Source organism: Nerophis lumbriciformis, linkage group LG30 (assembly GCF_033978685.3).
Source record: "Nerophis lumbriciformis linkage group LG30, RoL_Nlum_v2.1, whole genome shotgun sequence".
NCBI classification, from domain to species: domain Eukaryota; kingdom Metazoa; phylum Chordata; class Actinopteri; order Syngnathiformes; family Syngnathidae; genus Nerophis; species Nerophis lumbriciformis.
In genome coordinates, this window is record NC_084577.2 from 22752213 (window position 1) to 22773795 (window position 21583).

At 40.0% G+C, this 21583-nt stretch overlaps 1 protein-coding gene across 2 annotated transcripts in view; it reads left to right on the forward strand.

The window, feature by feature from the left end:
• limk1a (LIM domain kinase 1a) overlaps nt 1–21583 on the forward strand; it is a 113599-nt gene that overhangs the window by 8108 nt on the left and 83908 nt on the right. Inside the window, exon 2 of one of the 2 annotated variants that reach the window (XM_061925801.1) lies at nt 638–737. In XM_061925801.1, coding sequence (XP_061781785.1) covers nt 638–737 — 100 coding nt within the window. Of the gene's footprint in view, nt 1–637; nt 738–12571; nt 12872–21583 lie in introns of those variants that run through there. The other variant, XM_061925802.1, reaches the window with a different exon arrangement.

The following is a 21583-nucleotide window of genomic DNA, read 5'->3' on the forward strand; positions in this document are numbered from 1 at the left end:
TTTTGGGTTGCCGACACCTGCCCTAACCCTACAACACAGTGCGGGTAATCCCACCTCGTTGGAGCATTTTTTAATTGTATTTTAGCTTAGCTATGTTTGATGTCATTGAATTTTCTGGCATGACATCATAATTCCTAATTATGTGTTCGATATTTATTGTGCACCGCTATTAAAACATGATTAAAAAAAACACAAAAACATTTTCCTTTTATTTTATCTTAAATATGCACTTTTTAAAAAAAGGGCCATCTTATAGTCAGAGTTGTATATTATATGTTAATGTTGTGACTCCATTTGTATTTGTTTATTACAGTAAACTGCTGAAGATGCTAAAAGACAAGAAAGAGTGGACTATAACAAAACCTATTGACCCACGCACTAACTTCTCTTACTCAGAGCATTAATGCCTGGTCATGGCCTCCGATGTAAAAGCTGCGTGATGTGCTTTCAGCCACATTCATTTTAAAACGCACCTAAGTAAGCCTTAATGCCTCTTGGCTCGTTGCCATGAATGTTTATTCTCATCAGCATTTCTTTGTTGCATCTCTGAATAAACTTTACAAAGCAGGCTAATTGTATTTTTTACTCAACGAAACTCTTTGAGTGAACAATATGGTTATTGTTGTGCTTGTTCCAGCTGGGGGGAGTTTGCCCAGGTGTGCAGGGTGCAAACAGAGGATCTACGATGATCAGTACCTTCAAGCCCTCAACACTGACTGGCACACCTTCTGCTTCAGGTAAGGTGCATGATGGGAGTTCAGCAATACATTAACGTGATAAAAGGCTACTGTACATTAGGGTTGGGAAAATACACCGCAATAGCAATATATTATACTGTTTTATAACAATATAATATCGTTTTTTTATGTTTCAATAACAATTTTTTTTGTATATATATATATATATATATATATATATCAGGATTTTATGCGGCTGATTCTAGTACCGATCATCCATATATACGATACGCATATATTAGCTGTACATTTTTCAACGTAGTCATGGTTAACAGTAACAATATCAACAAATATTTTAGCTGGTGCATTGTTCTGTGATGACATGCAATTGTTTAAGCAAAACACCATCACTAGTATTAAAGTTAAATCAACAAAATTAAAACAAGGCAAGGCAAGACAATTATGGCTTTACAGAAAATTATGAGAAGGCCAAAAAAATAAATAAAATAATAATAAAAAAATAAAAATGTGTGTGTGTGTGTGTGTGTGTGTGTATATATATATATATATATATATATATATATATATATATATATATATCTATATATATATATATCTATATATATATATATCTCAGTGTATGTGTATATGTATATACACCTATATGTGTGTGTGTATATATATATATATATATATATATATATATATATATATATACATATACACACACACACACATATATATAGATATGTATACACATAAGTGTAAATCTGTGTGTGTGTGTTTGTATGTATATACATACACATGTATATATATATATATACATACATACACACTCACATATATATATATATATATATATACACATATATATATATATATACACATGTATATGTGTATGTATATATATATGCATATACAGTATATATATGCAGATACAGTATTATATATATATATATATATATATATTAGGGCTGCAACTAACGATTAATTTGATAATCGATTAATCTGTCGATTATTACTTCGATTAATCGATTAATAATTGGATAAAAGAGACAAACTACATTTCTATCCTTTCCAGTATTTTATTGAAACAAAAAACAGCATACTGGCACCACACTTATTTTGATTATTTTTTCTCAGCTGTTTGTACATGTTGCAGTTTATAAATAAAGGTTTATAAAAAATAAAAATTGCCTCTGCGCATGCGCATAGCATAGATCCAACAAATCGATGACTAAATTAATCGCCAACTATTTTTATAATCGATTTGAATCGATTTTAAATAGCCCTAATATATATATATATATATATATATATATATATATATCATTTTTTTTATTTTTTATTTTTTTTTACCTGGTATTTGCAGGTCAAATGTAGTTTTTTTTTTTTTAATCCAGCAGATGACACCATTATAAAACACCAAACTAATAATGTTTGGACCGGTAGTAATTTTTAGATTTTGTTCATTATGTAAACTGATGCAATCCATGAATACGAACGATGTGACAGAATCAGAATCAGCTGTTTTTGCAGTGTCTGATTGAGTGGAATGAAATAATAAGGCAATGATTGGGGGACACATTATGTAAACAGTGAGACAGGCTGTGTGTGACGCAGTGCTGCCAACAGGCCTGCACACTGATCCAATTGTTTGATTGCATGTATTTCATGCATTCATCCAAAGCACAGTTATTATACCTTCACTCACATTTATCACTCATGGTCAGCCCAGCAGGGAAACACACACACACACACACACACACACACACACACACACACACACACACACACACACACACACACACACACACACACACACACACACACACACACACACACACACACACACACACACACACACGCACTAATAAACACAAGACGCATAAACACATTTGCAGCAACACACATGCCGTAAGCACACTATCTATCCATCCAGTCGTTGGTCCTGCACGCTCTTGTCGTCGCTGCGTTTGTCTTTATATCTTTAATTCTTGCATTGAAGAAAGAGAACATAGTCTACCAAGTCAAACTCCTTGTGTGTTAAACAAATAAATAAAGCTGATTCTGTGTCCTGTTGCATTCTGGGCTAGCCACTAAACAGAACTCTGTCTCAAACTAGTCATGCATTTAGCCATAGACATCTTATAAGTAGACGCAGCATCGACTGCTACTGCTTACTGGCGCTGACGAGATGCGGGGCCGCCATCTTGGAGTGGTGATCCGCTCCACTCAGTGCAATTCATTTGGCAGGAGCAATGAACTTTAATTAATTTTACTTCACTGAATACCACTGATTTTCACACGTTTTTTGTCATACGTGTAGCTATGATAAAGGACACATGTTTTATTATTCATAGTTTGCTTAACAGTAATAGAATATTCTTATATGCTATGAATGACCAGACGTCCAAGATCAAAACTGGGAATATAATCCCAGAGAAGGGGGAAACAAACGGTCAGCTATTTTTAAGTTGAAGAAACAATATGATTAGGTTATATATACATGCGTATATCCTACATAAACAATGTATGAATACATTAGATATCTAGATATCTTATAGACTGTATCTCTGTTGCTGCAGCAGCACAGAGTTTATTCTGTCCTGACACTTTGTATTGATATTTTGTATTACATTCTTCCCTTAAATGATAATGTTTACATTATGATTGTTTTATATGTGTTTTTGATGTATGTCGCTTTGGATAAAAGCGTCTGCCAAATACTTTAATATAAACATATATAAACACCTGCAAGTCTTTATATCAGCTAAATTACATTTTTAAATTTAATGAATTTAATTGACAAGCAATTCTATTATGGTCATACTCTTGTTTGCTAGCGGCTACGATTTCAGTACTATTGAAGATGTTTGCTCCTTCTCAACTCTGTGGAAATATTCTTTCCACAAAATACAACCAATAGTACGTTAATGTTAAATACTGTGAAAAGTAATCCCCCGATTCCTATTTTCAACAGTCCGCTCATTTGAGCAGGAAAACGCTGAACACCATCTTTGTTTTCTACCTGTCAACTGTCAGTTTAGCATCTTTGTTTTCCACCTGTCAACTGTCAGTTTAGCATCTTTGTTTTCTATCTGTCAACTGTCAGTTTAGCATCTTTGTTTTTTACCTGTCAACTGTCAGTTTAGCATCTTTGTTTTCTACCTGTCAACTGTCAGTTTAGCATCTTTGTTTTCTACCTGTCAACTGTCAGTTTAGCATCTTTGTTTTCTACCTGTCAACTGTCAGTTTAGCATCTTTGTTTTCTACCTGTCAACTGTCAGTTTAGCATCTTTGTTTTCTACCTGTCAACTGTCAGTTTAGCATCTTTGTTTTCTACCTGTCAACTGTCAGTTTAGCATCTTTGTTTTCTACCTGTCAACTGTCAGTTTATGCTGCTCGCCGACTCCTCATCACCACTTCAAGATGGCGGCCCAATTTCTCGCGTCACAGCAGCCAATGCTGCGTCTACTTATAAGATGTCTCTGCATTTAGCTGCCTTTAAAGACTATCTGCAGCTCACAGGTGTGCTATGACTACTTCCTGTGTGAACATGCATCATCACACTTCTCTCTGAAGTGATTCCATAATGAAACATTACAAGGTATGTTAGGAGAGAGCTACTTTTTTTTGTTTCGAAACATGGTCTTGTTTTCAAACTGTTAAACACAGTTTACGGTATATATTTTTCCCCCAACATTGAAATAGGATTTATCATGCAACACTTTAGTTTTAACAATACTCCATCTACAATTATATATACAGTGCCTATTCACAGCGCTTCACTTTTTCCATGTTTTATTACGTTACAGCCTTAGTCCAAAATGGAATATATCCATTTTTGTCCTCAAAATTCTACACAAAATACCCCATAATGACAATGTGTTTTTTGAATTTTTTAAAATTAATTACAGGAACACAAATCCACAGAAGGAACATAGACACCCCGACACACACACACACATATACACACACACTCACACACACACACCCTTGGAATCATTTTGACACTTCAACAGTGTCTGATGAAGATGTACGTTCCGATCCATGGGCGCATGTGCACGTGTGGGCGGTGTGAGTGCACGTGTGACTTTGTGTGAACCACTTCTATTCATGCTTTGTATTGCGTATGTCATCAATCACGTACACAGAAAGTCAATATAGAAGACTCTATCAGAGAAATCATGTTGATGGAGGGCAGCAATGTGGTTAGAACGTCCGCCTCCCAGTCCGGGGGATCAGGTTTCTAATCTCTTTAGCAACCTCTATGTTTGAAGAACCTGTGTGGGCTTTCTTTTCAGGTACTAAGTCATGCTTGTTAGGCTAAATTGGAAACACAATTGTCTATAAGGGTGAATATAAATGTTTGTTTGTAAATATATGGTAAATAATTGGTTCCAAGCTTGACTGTGGGAAACAAATTCCCGCAATTTCCATTAAGTAGAGTCCTCGAAACATGAAATAACACCCATTCAGTCACTTTTACACTCGTTTCACCTGATATAGTAGCCTTGGGTGGGTTCTACTTTAAATCACAGTACTCACCGCAAGTTCGGATGATCCCCCAAGCGTCACCCGGCCACTACAACACGGCCACTCCCGGGTAATACCTTGTCACTTCCTGGTAGGGCTGTAACGATAAACAGTGTTAATAATAACCGCGGTAAAACTCCAGATGGTTAGTATTTCCGTTATTCATGTTTATTTTTTTGGATCTACAATATGTAGATAATCATATTTCTACTAGGGCTGTCAAAATTAACGAGTCAACTCGTGATTAATCGCAAAAAAATATTGCATTAATCATGAACACACTTAAATTAACCTTTTCTTTGTGTATATATATATATATATATATGCAAAAAGATGGTCGCCGCGAGCACCCCTTAGAATGTAATATGTGTTTTTTCACAGCGGCACTTAGTTGTAATACACTTTTCTACCACTTGTGGCAGTAATGACAATATAAAAACAGAAATTTCTTAAGCGCAAAAATTATGACTAAAGTGGTCTTTTCATTTGCACTTTAATTTTATTGACCGCGTAGTTCAAAACATATTTATTATTAATTGTATTTATTTATTCTAGCAGAACATAATGTATATTGTACGTAAATGTATTTTGTCTAATCAGTCTGACCTAAGCCTAAGGTTTATTTGTTAAATTAATAATTTAATCTTTGTGATTAACACATGCTTTTATATCATTTTACAAGGTAGGGAACTGTAAGTAGGTCAGATATTTTATTTGATTTAATATGATCAAAATCAAGAGTAAGATTACTAATTCAGAGTTAATATTGGAGTGGGCCCCGGGTCCCTCTGTAGTGTAGGTCCTGAGGTCAACCAGGTTAAGAACCCCTGCTATATACAATGACCCTGCAGATGAAAATTAGCCTTTGGCTACAGCCTGACACATTAAAATTGTATATATTCATTAATGTACTATAACAAATGGCGACTTCCCGTCAGGAGTTGTAATATACATCTATAAACAAGCTTATTGGTGTGTTTAGTGGGACAGACAAAAGTTAAGTTGGAGAAAATGTGTTAGTTTATAAATCAATTAATGTCCCCGGACCGTTGGGGCACCACTGGTATAGAGTATCTTGAGTGTTGTTAAAAAAAATGTTATTAGTGTGGCAACCCTAACCTGTATTATGACAAGTTGACTCATTTTTTTGTTTAGTGTTGTATTTTTGCCACCAAACTAAAACATTTTTACATGGTCTTTGTAACTGCAAAGATGAAGAATTTAATTCTTTTTTTTGTCAGTGAGGTCCTTGCATAGTTTGGCCAGCAGAGGGCAGACTGGCACCTCTCTTGTTGAAAGGCATGGTTGACAGTTTGAAAGAAGTTTGGGAGTATTCATGGAAACACCAGCAGATTGGTGAGAAGGTGTACAAAGTCACCTGAACCACAGCTTTGGCATGTACTCTGAGATGATTGCATCTTGTTGACTCTTGCGGTAGACTTGTTGCACGTCTGTGAGGTGATCCGGTCCAGGAGCTGGATTTTAAAGTAATACGGTGGAACTTGTGATGTGGGACATCCCTGAGGTTCAGTTACCATGCCTACTGTTGACACTGCTTAACCTTTTTTAAACTCTCAATTGTAGTTGAACCTAATAATAATAATAATAGATTTTATTTGTAAAAAAAAAAAGCACTTTACATTGAGTAAACAACCTCAAAGTGCTACAGTGTATTAAAAAAACAAAAAACTAGAACAGCCAAATAGCTAAAACTAGTATGCATATACCTAACAAAGGGCTTTTTTAAAAAGAAGGGTTTTTAAGCCTTTTTTAAAAGCATCCACAGTCTGTGGTGCCCTCAGGTGGTCAGGGAGCGCGTTCCACAGACTGGGAGCGGCGGAGCAGAAAGCCCGGTCTCCCATAGTTCGTAGCTTTGTCCTCGGAGGTTGGAGGAGGTTAGCCTGTCCGGAGCGGAGGTGTCGTGTGGAGGATTTGGGGGTGAGTAGTTCTTTGAGGTAGAGGGGGGCATTTCCATGGAGGCACTAGTGGGTTAGTAGGGAGCCTTTGTATTCAATCCTGAGTGGAACAGGAAGCCAGTGAAGGGATTTGAGAGTTGGTGTGATATGGTCATATTTCCGCACTCTTCTGTATGCATTGCACCTACTTTTAACGTTCCTGTAGGGGTATCCTGATACAACTTTTTCACTTCCTATACTTGTGCCTTGAGTTCTGGTCCGTAGCGATAGTGGTCCCATACAACATTAGCAGGAATCTTGCATACTATTATTCTTTTGCAGTGTGGAATCTCAGAAAAGATTTGATGAAGTGATATAAATCGAACAGAGATCAAATGGTAGGTTTGGAAAAAACACTAATGTATTAATTATTAAACGTCTGGAATGGACCTATGCTGTCTTTGAGTTGAAGTGGAGTGGTAATTAGCTAAGCTCATGATGCCATAAGTTGAATGATGCAGACACGTTTGTTACTGGATACTGTCTAATAGGCTTCTGCCTTCGGAGACTTTGTATGCGTAAGTAATATGCAACTATAATGATTTAATACTAGAGATGACCGATTATTATCGGCCGATAAATGCTTTAAAATGTAATATCGGAAATTATCAATATCGGTTTCAAGAAGTAAAATGAATGACTTTTTAAAACGCCGCTGTACGGAGCGGTACATATCCGGTAAAACACGGACGTAGGGCATACTTGCCAACTCTCCCGAATTTCAGTGCCCCTCCCGAAAATCTCCCGGGGCAACCTTTCTCCCGATTTCCACCCGGACAACAGTATTGGGGGCGTGCCTTAAAGGCACTGCCTTTAGCGTCCTCTACAACATGTCGTCACGTCCGCTTTTCCTCCATACAAACAGCGTCACGGCCCAGTCACATAATATATGTGGTTTCTACACACACACAAGTGAATGCAATTCATACTTGGTCAACAGCCATACAGGTCACACTGAGAATGGCCGTATAAACAACTTTAACACTGTTACAAATATGCGCCACACTGTGAACCCACACCAAACAAGAATGACAAACACATTTCGGGAGAACATCCGCACCGTAACACAACATAAACACAACAGGACAAATACCCAGAACCCCTTGCAGCACTAACTCTTCCGAGACGCTACAATATACACCCCCCGCTACCACCAAACCCCGCCCACCTCAACCCGTCATTGTTTAATGCATCACAACAAAATTAGGCATAATAATGTGTTACTTCCACGACTGTATATATTGGTATCGGTTGATATCGGAATCGGTAATTAAGAGTTGGACAATATCGGAATATCGGATATCGGCAAAAAAGCCATTATCAGACATCTCTATTTAATACTTGTTTATATTGACATATTTTTTTACACTGCAATATTCTTCAATGAAGGACACTTATTACGTATGTCTAGCTTGTGTGCTTAGCTGTTGTGTAGCCGCCAGCTACGACTAACCTGTAGCCTAGCACGTTTACCTTTTGTAAATGACTTGACTAAAATAGAAGGAATTGTGTGTTTTATTGGAGGACATTTAGATGTTAACTGGCTGTCCAGCTTTGCACAACATTTGACATTTTACACTCTTCAAGACTAAAAATATTCTTTATTGTCAATTTTTCCATACATGCAAGACAAACTGTCGTTTTGGTAGTATTTCCTGTTCGGTCTCTTTGTTTTACTTTTTGTTCCGTTTCCCGCCAGCATACCTGTTCCACATTGTTAACTACCTCTATTTAGTTTCACCATGTTCCCTTTATCAGTGCTGCTTCATTGTCTTCTGTACGCCAAAGTGTTCTGTTGCTGTTCGACCCGTGCTACTTTTTTTTTTCCTGCCTCTCACTCCGATAAATGGAACTGCTTGCACTTTGCCTACCTTCTCTGCACCCTGCAATCGTCACACATAGTCGTATAGCCGTATAACTTGCCTGTATTGTCGTTGTTAGTTTGTTCATTCAGGTTGTAGTTTGCTGTGATGCAGTTTTTTAAATAAAAATGCTATCTACTGTTTTCTGCTCACCAAGCACTTTGACATGAATCCCAGCTGACTGGGCTTGGTTTGCACTTTTCATTGTGTTGCTACTGCTGCCTTAGAGGAAAGAAATGACACACTTTTGACTGGTCATCGCCATGATAACGCCGCTCCCTTTATTGTGACCAAGCGTGTTGAAGAGAAAACGTCAACACGGTCAAAGGTGGAAGATGATGATGTCCATCACAGTCTGCCCGCCATCGCCGCGGGCGACCGTGAGGTTTGCCGAAGCAGCAGAGACCCAGAAAGGGCAGCGGTGACTCGGCTGTTTTTCTTGCTGCACACCAAGTCTGCCCGGCAACACAAACTGCAGCACCTCGGCAACAACCCCGCGATGATGATGTGACAATTGTAGCTGTGGTGAGATTGTGCGGTCACAGAAATGAGTTATGTGTGAATTGTTACCTAGATACCGTTGCTATAGTGATGCTTGGATGTGTGAAGTCATACTGCATACACGTACTGAAAGTGTTTTTTCTACAGTTTTCTTCACATTTTTCGAACATTTTATTAACTCAATTTGGATCAATTTTCTATTTTGACCTCATCACCTTCTGTAAGTCTGATTGGTGACCTTGCTCGTACTCTCGTACTGCTTTGTTGTTTTTTTACTAGTCTAGAGATGTCCGGTACTGGCTTTTTTGCCGATGTCCGATATTCCGATATTGTCCAACTCATAATTACCGATTTCCGATATCAACCGATACTGATATATACAGTCGTGGAATTAACACATTATTATGCCTAATTTTGTTGTGATGCCCCGCTGGATGCATTAAACTATGTAACAAGGTTTTCCAAAATAAATCAACTCAAGTTATGGAAAAAAATGCCAACATGGCACTGCCATATTTTTTTATTATTGAAGTCACAAAGTGCATTATTTTATTTAACATGCCTCAAAACCGCAGCTTGGAATTTGGGACATATTCTCCCTGAGAGAGCATGAGGAGGTTGAGGTGGGGGGGGTTGGGGGGGGTTAGGGTGTAGCGGGGGGTGTATATTGTAGCGTCCCGGAAGAGTTAGTGCTGCAAGGGGTTCTGGGTATTTGTTCTGTTGTGTTTATGTGGTGTTACGGTGCGGATGTTCTCCCGAAATGTGTTTGTCATTCTTGTTTGGTGTGGGTTCACAGTGTGGCGCATATTTGTAACAAAGTTAAAGTTGTTTATACGGCCACCCTCAGTGTGATCTGTATGGCTGTTGACCAAGTGTGTGTGTGAAAAGCCGTAGATATTAAGTGATTGGGCCGGCACTCAAAGGCAGTGCTTTTAAGGTTTGTAGGTGTTCTGTACTTCTCCCTACGTCCGTGTACACAGCGGCGTTTTAAAAAGTCATGAATTTTACTTTTCGAAACTGATATCGATAATTTTGAAACCGATACCGATAATTTCCGGTATTACATTTTAAAGCATTTATTGGACAATAATATCGTCAGTCCGATATTATCGGACAACCCTATACTATACTTCCAAAAACATGCACCTGGGGATAGGTTGATTGGCAACACTAAATTGGCCCTAGTGTGTGAATGTGAGTGTGAATGTTGTCTGTCTATCTGTGTTGGCCCTGTGATGAGGTGGCGACTTGTCCAGGGTGTACCCCGCCTTCCGCCCGATTGTAGCTGAGATAGGCTCCAGCGCCCCCCGCGACCCCAAAAGGGAATAAGCGGTAGAAAATGGATGGATGGAACCCTATACTAGTCCCATTCCTTCTGTATTTCCGGAGTACTGCAATCATTTCCCTGACTTTGTGGGTTATTTCCCAGTAGGTTTGGACGATCACAGCAAAAATGAATAATAATCCCAATTATCAGATTTTCCGGACCATAGGGCGCACCGGATTATAAAGGGCACTGCCGATGATTGGTCCATTTTCGATCTTTTTTCATATATAAGGCGCACCGGATTATAGGGCGCATTAAAGGAGTCATATTATTTTAATTTTTTTTCTAAATGTGAAACACTTCCTTGTGGTCTACATCAGTGTTTTTCTACCTTTTTTGAGCCAAGGCACATTTTTTTCATTAAAAAAAATACGAAGGCACACCACCAGCAGAAAAGGTAAAAAAATGAAACTCCACCAAGTTGAGTTTGTTGTTGTTTCCTGTGTAGTGCTTTAGTTCCTGTCTAGCGCTGTTATTTTGGTGACCTTTCCTGTTTTGTTGGTGTTCTCCTGTAGCAGCTTCACGCCTTCCTTTGAGTGCTATTGCCCACACCTGCTTCGTTTTCGCAATCAAGACTATTTAAGTTGTACGTACGCTATCCTTCTTTGTGGGGACATTGTTGATTGTCATGTCGTGTACGGACGTACTTTGTGGACGCCGTCTCTGCTCCACATGCTGTAAGTTTTTGCTGTCGTCCAGCATTCTGTTTTTGTTGACTTTATAGCTAGTTCAGTTTTACTTTTGTTTTGCATAGCCATCCCTATGCTTCAGTGCCTTTTCCTCGCGGGACTTGCCTTTTGTTCATTTTTGGTTTTAGCGTTACATACCTTTTTACCTGCACGCTGTCTCCCGCTGTGCTCTGCATATTGGGATCACGACAAATCATCCTCGACGCGTTCCGACTTCTCCAAAGCAATGAATTACCTGCTGCCACCTACTGATATGGAGTTACCTTGGTTACTACCCTGTCAAGCTCTACACAGCACAGACACTAGACAACGGCTCATTATTATAATTATTGATTTGCAAAAAATATTTTTTGGACCAATTAGGTGAAGTTGCATAATTTTCCCACGGCAGCGGTTGAAAAACCCTGGAGAAGTCTATGGGTGCGTGTTTTGTCCATAAACCTTGAGGCCGCACCGCTCAGCGTCCTTGAACAGAGTCAATGTCCAAGGTGTCTTTGAAGAAGGAGGGGAGGCATTTTTCAGAGCGGTTTTCGTTGAACTGGTCTTACAGATGTTTACAGCCTGACCCAGCCAAGCACATCGCGGTGGGAGCCGAATTGTAGATAAGAATTGTTTTTGGTTAGGCGAGCAAACACCTTCCTATGGTTTGTCAGCTCTAATTGTCCATCCTCGCTCTCAAATTGGTCGTAATTTCGCTTTGCAGAGTGGAAAGCTTCTCCAAGATGTTATACAATCTGTGATTCAATTGCTCACAGCTCTGTCTAACCCATCCATCACGACGGGTGGACAAATCCACTGGTACAGTTGATCAACTACGCCATTGTTTGACTTTTTCTTACATCCGGGTGTGCACAAACTACAGTCAAATTCTCATTTGAAAAATAATAGATATAAATATGTTATTGGTGTCAATCTTGCAAACAGGAAGTTATCCGTATCGTGCATCCCTAGTTTATTTTTTATTTGCTTGTTTAGAGGATATTTACTCAATTGAGGTCTGAGACGGTCTAAAACATGTGTTCTGTTGGTGGAGGCCGTGATGTCACAGAGTCAAGTGTGCTCCCAGTGGACCAGGCCGGCGACAGGAAGTAGTTGGGCACAAAAAGGCAGCTGCTGTGTGGGAGGAAACAAAAGGCGGGAGAGATAGGGCAGAGAGCAGGAGCGTCGTTAATGACAACGAGGTTGTGAGACTCATCGCGCTTTGCGAGTTCAGCACCAGCACGATGGACGCGAGTGTGGCTTTTCAAAATAACGGCCTTGGTTCTGCGGGGGCAATGGCAGCAAAGACTGAGCACAGCGTGAAGCGACTTCAGCGCACCAAGTAAGTGCGGCGGCAGAAATCTTTTTGCACATTGTCAAAGTGTTTCAAAGATTTTATAACTGTGTTCATATATCGGAAATATGAACAATTTGGTTATTTTAATATTGTCATTTTAATAGTTCTCTGCAGCAGTATGTTTGAATGTGGAACGCCAGTTTCTAAAGTAAATAGGATAGGATAGGACTTTATTGTCATTGCAACAAGTACAACGAAACTATGTTTTCAGCACAAACCCGTTCAAGATTAGACAAACAAACAGTGTACAGGGCTACAGAACAGGAACGCTGATGGGTCGCCCCCGTAAAAGGTGGGGAAAAAGGGAAAACGCTGGGGAAGAAGATGAGTAAAAAAATACAATCTAGACTGGGCTCCTAAGGGGGCCTAGTCTGGAGTGGGAAAAAACCTCCATGCATGTTACATTTGGGGGGGGGGGGAGTTGGAACCCTGGAGGTCGACTGCTGCTATGAAGCGCTGCCAGCCGTCCATCACCCCGAAGGGGAATCAAGCGGTGGTGAAGGCGTGGGGTGTGTGTGTATATGCGCATTGTCTTGGGTGTGTTGATGTAGTGTCCATAGGCCTGGCGCCGTGCTGCATGCAAGCAAAAGTTCGACTCCAGGTGTCGTTGAGGAGGGAGGGAGATCAAACGCGTCCATCATTGAGGTGTCCTTGGGGATGTTTTCAGAACAGCCTGCTCCTGCGTCAAGGCCATTCGAGGGAGTCAAATCGTAGATTAGGATTTGTGTTTTTCCGCGAGCAGACATTACAATGGCTTGTCTGTTCTATTCGTCCATGCTGGCCCTCATATCCAATTTTTCAAATAAACCCCGGCCCCCAAATTAATGTGTTTAAGCCATAGCATCCCTACATAAATATAAATTTAAATATAAAGATCACAACAGGTAGAGTTGATTAGAACAAACATGACTCTGAAAGTTATTCCCACAAGACAATTTATGGAGTAAAACATACATTAATTATAATATACAGTATTTATTGTTGTTCGAATGTGACATGCGGACACACAAGTTGAAAACAACAAATTAACAAACAAGGAAGTGAACAAAAGTTTTAGCAACTGTTATGTAAAAGAAAAGGGGTAGGATTAAATAAGCTTCTTCCTACTCCTTTTCAAACATGTTGAAAAGAGAAACTGGAAATTGTGATGTATCATGTTGTATGCTTGCATGTTCGAAATAAACTCAAACTCAACTCAACTCAACTCAAATGATCAAATGTGTGTACAAGTGCACAAGGTGCTCGTCCCCACCAAGACCGCTCATACCGTGCTCACCCTTTAGAGCACAGCTGTAACTTCCTGGCAGAAAATAGTTCTAATCAGGTTTCTCTAAGTTTGCACTATTTTCTTACACTTTATTAAGCATTTCTTACATATTCCCTATTTTTGCGCCTTCATTTTAAGAAGTTATTGTTAAGTGTTCAATGTGATTGTAATATTTTCTTTAAAATTGTTTTAGTGTTTTCCATGCTTGTGTTGACATTTCCTTTCTGCCTTGATAGCTGATGGGATTATAATCAGAAAAAGTTCCATTTGAAAAAAAATGTTTACCATATATACCATATATGTTTACCATATATAATTACATACATACCGTATTTTTCGGAGTATAAGTCGCACCGGAGTATAAGTCGCACCTACCGAAAATGCATAATAAAGAAGGAAAAAAAACATATATAAGTCGCACTGGAGCCCGGCCAAACTATGAAAAAAACTGCGACTTATAGTCCGAAAAATACAGTATAATCGATCCATCTATGTTCTACCGCTTGTCTCTTTTTGGGTTGCGGGGGGTGCTGGAGCCTATCCCAGCTGCATTTAATATATTTTTGTCCTGGTCCTTACTTTAGATAGGTCATAAAAAAATCAATAATTATTGATATCGACCATAGTAAAATACTTATAACATGATACATTTTTTTGCTATATCGCCCTAGTGTTAATTCACCACAGTATATAGAATAGAAAATAGAAAAAAAACGACACTTTATTGAATGTGTGGAGGTAAGTGAGCATTGAAGTGAAGCAGCTGACTGTGTGACACTTCCCTTTTGTGGTTTTTACACCTGTGGTTATGCTCTATGGTTCTCAGGAACAGTTGATCCAGAGTGTAAACTCGGTTGCGTTGGGCCATGAAAACAATATTTGTGTTTTACTGAAAGTGATATTTCGGAGCTAAAATGGCTCATTGTCCTACAATCACATTGTCCTTCACTTCCTTAAATGTGGTGCAAGCTTCACATCAGTTCCTATCGAGAAGATGCACATACTTTGTATGCTTAGTGACTCACCTTGTGTCTTTTGTTGTGTGTAATGTGTGGGTTTGAAAATTGGGATTGAATGTTCTCTTCATAGAACCCCAATATTAAGGTGTGTTTACTATATGATCCAGTTTTACTAGTTAAATCACTTATAAATAGAGATGTCCGATAATATCAGACTGCCGATATTATCGACCGATAAATGCTTTAAAATGTGATATCGGAAATTATCGGTATCGGTTTCAAAAAGTAAAATGTATGACATTTTTAAAACGCCGCTGTGTACACGGACGTAGGGAGAAGTACAGAGCGCCAATAAACCTTAAAGGCACTGCCTTTGCGTGCCGGCCCAGTCACATAATATCTACGGCTTTTCACACACACAAGTGAATGCAAGAGTACTTGGTCAACAGCCATACAGGTCACACTGAGGGTGGCCGTATAAACAACTGTAACACTGTTACAAATATGCGCCACACTGTGAACCCACACCAAACACATTTCGGGAGAACAGCCGCACTGTAATACAACATAAACACAACAGAACAAATACCCAGAACCCCTTGCAGCACTAACTCTTCCGGGACGCTACAATATACACCCCCCGCCATTATCGGACATCTCTAATTATAAATGATAATTATTTTTGCATTATATGATATATGCCACTAGTATACTTGCAAGCATACAGTAGTACAAGGGTGTCAATCTCATTATAGCTCAGGGGCCGCATGGAGGAAAACCTACTCCCACGTGGGCCGGACGGGTAAAATCATGGGATGATAACTTGAAAATAAAGACTAATTCAGATTGTTTTCTTTTTTTTTACTTCGTCCCAAAATAGAACAAGCAGATTCTGAAAATGTACATAATACAGAACATTTAGAGAACGTGCAAAAAACGACTCGCTTGAGTCGTTGAGTTAATGAATTATATATTAATTTAATGTAAACAAAATTGAACACTTAAAAATAAGCTCTTAAAAAGCAGGTGCAGAAATAAGGAATATGTAAGAAATGCTTAATAAAGTGTAAGAAAATAGTGCAAAGTGTGAAAATGTAATTTGAGAAGAACTATTTTCTGCAGGTATAGTGGCAGGAAGTTACAGCTGTGCTCTAAAGGGTGAGCGTGGCTAAGGTGGTGTGGTAGTAGCGGTCTTGGTGGAACGAGAGCCTTGCATCATTTACAGACCACATTGGTTTGACTACGGTCCCTTTTTAAAGAAAAACCCCAAAACTTCCATACTATCTAGTTGACTTTTCCTCTTTTATCCACAATTTCTTGTCACTCCATGAGACAACAAGGTGGCGCAACCAAACTAGATAGCTGATACTGTTATCTGATTGGCAGTCAGCGTGTCACTCCCACTGATCAGTGATCATTTCCTGCGTTGCTCGGTTACCAGAGAGCAAGGGCCGTTGTTCATGCAACCAACCTTGCTTCCATACTTCCGCTTTCTCTCGGTTTTACCGTACGCATTTTTTATTGATATCGATTGCGTGTCTATCGCAACATATTTTGACATTGTTTTATCGCCTAGCCCTAGAACAGGGGTCGGCAACCCGCGGCTCTTTGATCACTCTGTTGCGGCTCAGCTGCATACTTGCCGCTCACGGAAACAATATTCTCCGTTTTTCACCCTTACAATAATAATAAGGGCATGCCACGATGGTACAGCACTTAGCACCCCCTACAATCTGTACAAACAGCGTGCAAGCCCAGCCTCTTGTTATATGCATCTTCTGCTTGCACACGTAGGTGACAGCCAGCATACTTGGTCAAGAGCCACACAGGTTACACTGACGGTGGCCATATAAAACAACTTTAACACTCTTACTAATAATGCGCCACACTTTGAACCAAAACCAAACAAGAATGACAAACACATTTCGGGACAACATCTGCACCTTAACACATCATAAACACAACAGAACAAATACCCAGAATCCCATGCAGCCCTGACTCTTCTGGGCTACAACCCTGTGCGTCGGTTGAGGTGGGCAGGGTTTGGTAGCGGGGGTGTATAATGTAGCCCGGAAGAGTTAGGGCTGCATGGGATTCTGGGTATTTGTTCTGTTGTGTTTATGTTGTGTTACGGTGCAGATGTTCTCCCGAATTGTGTTTGTCATTCTTGTTTGGTGTGGGTTCACAGTGTGGCGCATTATTAGTAAGAGTGTTAAAGTTTTTTATACCGCCACCATCAGTGTAACCTGTGTTGTTGTTGACCAAGTATGCCTTGCCGTCGCTTTCGTGAGCAAGCAGAAGCCCCATTCAACGTGTGGCTTGGCCGGCACGCTGGTTGTAGTAGGCGCTAAATGCTGTACCATCACGGCACGTTCGAGAGAACAGTTGCCCTGAAATTCGTAGTCTGCCGGAAAAATTGGGAAGATTGACAAGTATGATGCTGTCATGCGCCATTCTTATAAAACTCGCGGGCCGCATTAACATTCAATTTTCATATTAATCTGTAGGCCGCGTGTCTGAGACCCTTGGTTTATACATAGCACAAATCAAAAAAAAAACTTTGCATGCAGTGTTATTTTATTTTAAATTTCAAAAGATTTTTGTGGCTCCCATTGTTTTCTTTAATTTGTGAAACTGGTCAAAATGGCTCTTTGACTGGTAAAGGTTGCCGACCCCTGCCCTAGTAGAACTATTGAACAATGAGGAACAGGTGTGCGGGCAGGACTGAGAGTAAAGGTGCTGTGAAGCACAAAGAGCAAACAGGAAATAGTAACAAAACAAGAGTACCAGGACAGGAAACCAAGGAACATAATGAACCAAGTCCAAACTGTGACATTATTTCATCATTGGTCAATAGTATTTGAGATGCTTATGGCACAGATTTGTTGAAACGGACATTTTGGTCTCTCCTGAATCCTGCTGTGGCATGTATTGTGTCCCCTGCCTGTGGAAGCATCCAGAAGGACCCAGACTGAGGGGCAGCTTAACTGGCAACAAAGGAAACTGCTGCCGCTCGCAGCGTTTACTCCCAGTTGCTCCACGCTCGTGTTGACTCGCGGGACGGAGCCACAAACGTTCAAAATTCACAAACTATTGTCTTGAAAAGAAGCACTTGCGATGTGCCGAGGCCCCAAGAGTGCTTCACACTCATTGGCTGAGGGACTTCCTGCTTCAAAGGCACCCAATAGAAATAAATCACGATGAGCTAATGCCTTTTCCCCAGCGGGAGGGGATGACATCATTGCTGTGGCATTTCTGGTTGCCATGGAGAGGGAGGAGGAGAACAGAGGGGGATAAAAGATGGGGTGCAGGAAGGGGCGACGTGTTTTTTGGGGGAGTGTGTGAGAGCCCGGTGGCATTAAAGTGGAATTCTTCAAGTTGAATGATGTCCTGTTGTCATCTTGCATTTATGCTAATGTGGAAATGTTGGCGTTGATGTGTTAATCCTTCCTGAATGTACATGATTCTGTATGGGGGAGGAAGAGGCTTTCCCACGCAAAGTGTGTGTGTGTGTGTGTGTGTGTGTGTGTGTGTGTGTGTGTGTGTGTGTGTGTGTGTCCATTGTCTAAACATTTTGACTTGGGGGGCCGCATTGGGCTTAAAAAATTTGGCCAGGGGCCGAAAGCCGACTGCATGTAAATGAACTATATATATATATATTAGGGATGTCCCGATCCAGGTTTTTGCACTTCCGATCCGATACCGATATTGTTTTTGCACTTCCGATCCGATACCGATACTGACCAATACCGATACTGGCCTATCCGAGCATGTATTAAAGTTTAAAGTTATTTAGCCTACTTAGTTGTCAGAATCATGTTGAAAATGGTTTTAGTACTCTTGATAACAACTAGCCAGCTAAATTAGGGGAGTTTGAATAATACACAATGGTTGGTAACAAGAAACTGACCTGTTTATTCAAGGATAAACACAAAATAGACAAAATTATACATGACAAACAGAAATGGCATCATTGAACTAGGGCTGGGCGATATGGCCTTTTTTTTAATATTGCGATATTTTAAGGCCATATTGCGATACACGATATATATGTGGATATTTTGCCTTAGCCTTAAATGAACACTTGATGCATATAATCACAGCAGTATGATGATTCTATGTGTTTTGATTGATTGATTGAGACTTTTATTAGTAGGTTGCACAGTGAAGTACATATTCCGTACAATTGACCACTAAATGGTAACACCCGAATAAGTTTTTCAACTTGTTTAAGTCGGGGTCCACTTACATTGATTCATGATACAGATATATACTATCAGATATATACTATCATCATAATACAGTCATCACACAAGATAATCACATTGAATTATTTACATTATTTATAATCCAGGGTGTGGAGGGGGGCGCCGGATGTAAGTGTCAAAAAGACAGCCAAAAGAGTTTGATATGAGAATAAATCTAAAGTTAAAATATAGGGTAGAAATGCACCCATTTGCAGGAAATGTAGTCTTGATTTTCAAAATGTTCTTTCAAGGCTTGCATGTCTACATTAAAACATTCCTCTTCATACTGCATTAATATATGCTACTTTTAAACTTTCATGCAGAGAAGGAAATCACAACTAAATAGATAACTAATTTTTTCAGACGGTGTTGATCTGGAAATTTTTGCCTCAGCATTTTGATGGTGTGGACGTGTGGCACCGAATGGAGATAAGCGTCTCGACAGACATTACAATATTTGAACAATGATGACGAAAACTGTTTTCTCTGTCGTGTCGGTGTGTCGAAAATTGTTATGCGCTTATTTTTTTATTTGATTTTGTGCGTGGCATAGATTTGCCGTGCGCAGAGGACGTTTGAGCAGGTGCGCACCTTAGCGGCTGCGCTAGCATCACAGCTAACGTTAGCCATGCTGCTACCTCTCTGCTCGGAGAGGACGTATACGTATGTGACGTATGACGTGACAGTATGTGACATATGACGTATGTGACGTATGACGTGACAGTATGTGACGTGTGTAAGAAGGTGCGCTTGCTGTCTGTGAGAGGGAGACACAGGAAAGAGTGAGAAGAGCCTGTCGTGTAATGCCAGCAGCTAAAAGCAACTGCGTGAGAATCCACAGACCTGTGGATGTGTTGAAGGTGTGCTGGAAAATGCGGAACGGAAATTACGGAGCAGCAGAAAAGTGGAATGTATTATTTAAATCGATGGGTTGGAAAACACGGACCGGAGTTTTTTTTAAAACTGGATCTGGATCGGCATTTTCCCATGCCTTGCCGATACGCATTTTTTGGCAAATATCGGCGGCCGATCCGATCCAAATATCGGATCGGGACATCGCTAATATATATATATATATATATATATATATATATATATATATATATATATATATATATATATATATATATATATATATATCCATCCATCCATTTTCTACCGCTTATTCCCTTTTGGGGTCGCGGGGGGGTGCTGGAGCCTATCTCAGCTACAATCGGGCGGAAGGCGGGGTACACCCTGGACAAGTCGCTACCTCATCGCAGGGCCAATACAGATAGACAGACAACATTCACACTCACATTCACACACTAGGGCCAATTTAGTGTTGCCAATCAACCTATCCCCAGGTGCATGTCTTTGGAGGTGGGAGGAAGCCGGAGTACCCGGAGGGAACTCACGCAGTCACGGGGAGAACATGCAAACTCCACACAGAAAGATCCCGAGCCCGGGATTGAACCCAAGACTATTCAGGACCTTCGTATTGTGAGGCAGATGCACTAACCCCTCTGCCACCGTGCATATATATATATATATATATATATATATATATATATATATATATAGCCTATACATGTACATGTGTAAATATTATATCAATATAATGGAGCACCGGATGGCTTGCACTTGCGCTGATTGCAGTAGCGGCAGCTAATCCAGAGGGCGCTTAAAGTCAGCTGACACGTCATCTTTAAACCGTGTCATGTGTGACGTGGGTTACACTCGAATTACTATTGCGACATCCTGTGGGCACATTTAGAACAGCAGTTTCTTTCATTAAAAAAATTGCAGCTCGTTTTTTATACTTTGCAAACTCATCTTGCAGGCCGGATTAATCCTGTCCGCGGGCCGTACGTTTGACACCCCTGGTATAAATCGTGCGTCCTTGTCAGCGTGTATTGGCATATTGATCAGAAGTCCTTAGCCTTCCTGCATGCCTTGCAGATTGAGGAGACATGGACGTCCCTGGGAGATTTAGAGAAGATGAAAGGTGCTTTAATAATGAATAAGCTGCTACGTGCAAGTGTGTGTGTGTTGTCTTCAGAATGTTGTGGGGCTGCAAGTGTGTTGTGGAGACACATTTGTTAGGTTTTATTTTTTATTGGGATCAGAGAATCTCTTCTGAACTCCTGTTTCCGTGTTATAACGAGTAGAATAATGAGTTGCGCCGCAAGAGAGATCCCTCCGGTGATCTGATGTTGTCCTCCTTTGAACCACAAACTAGTTG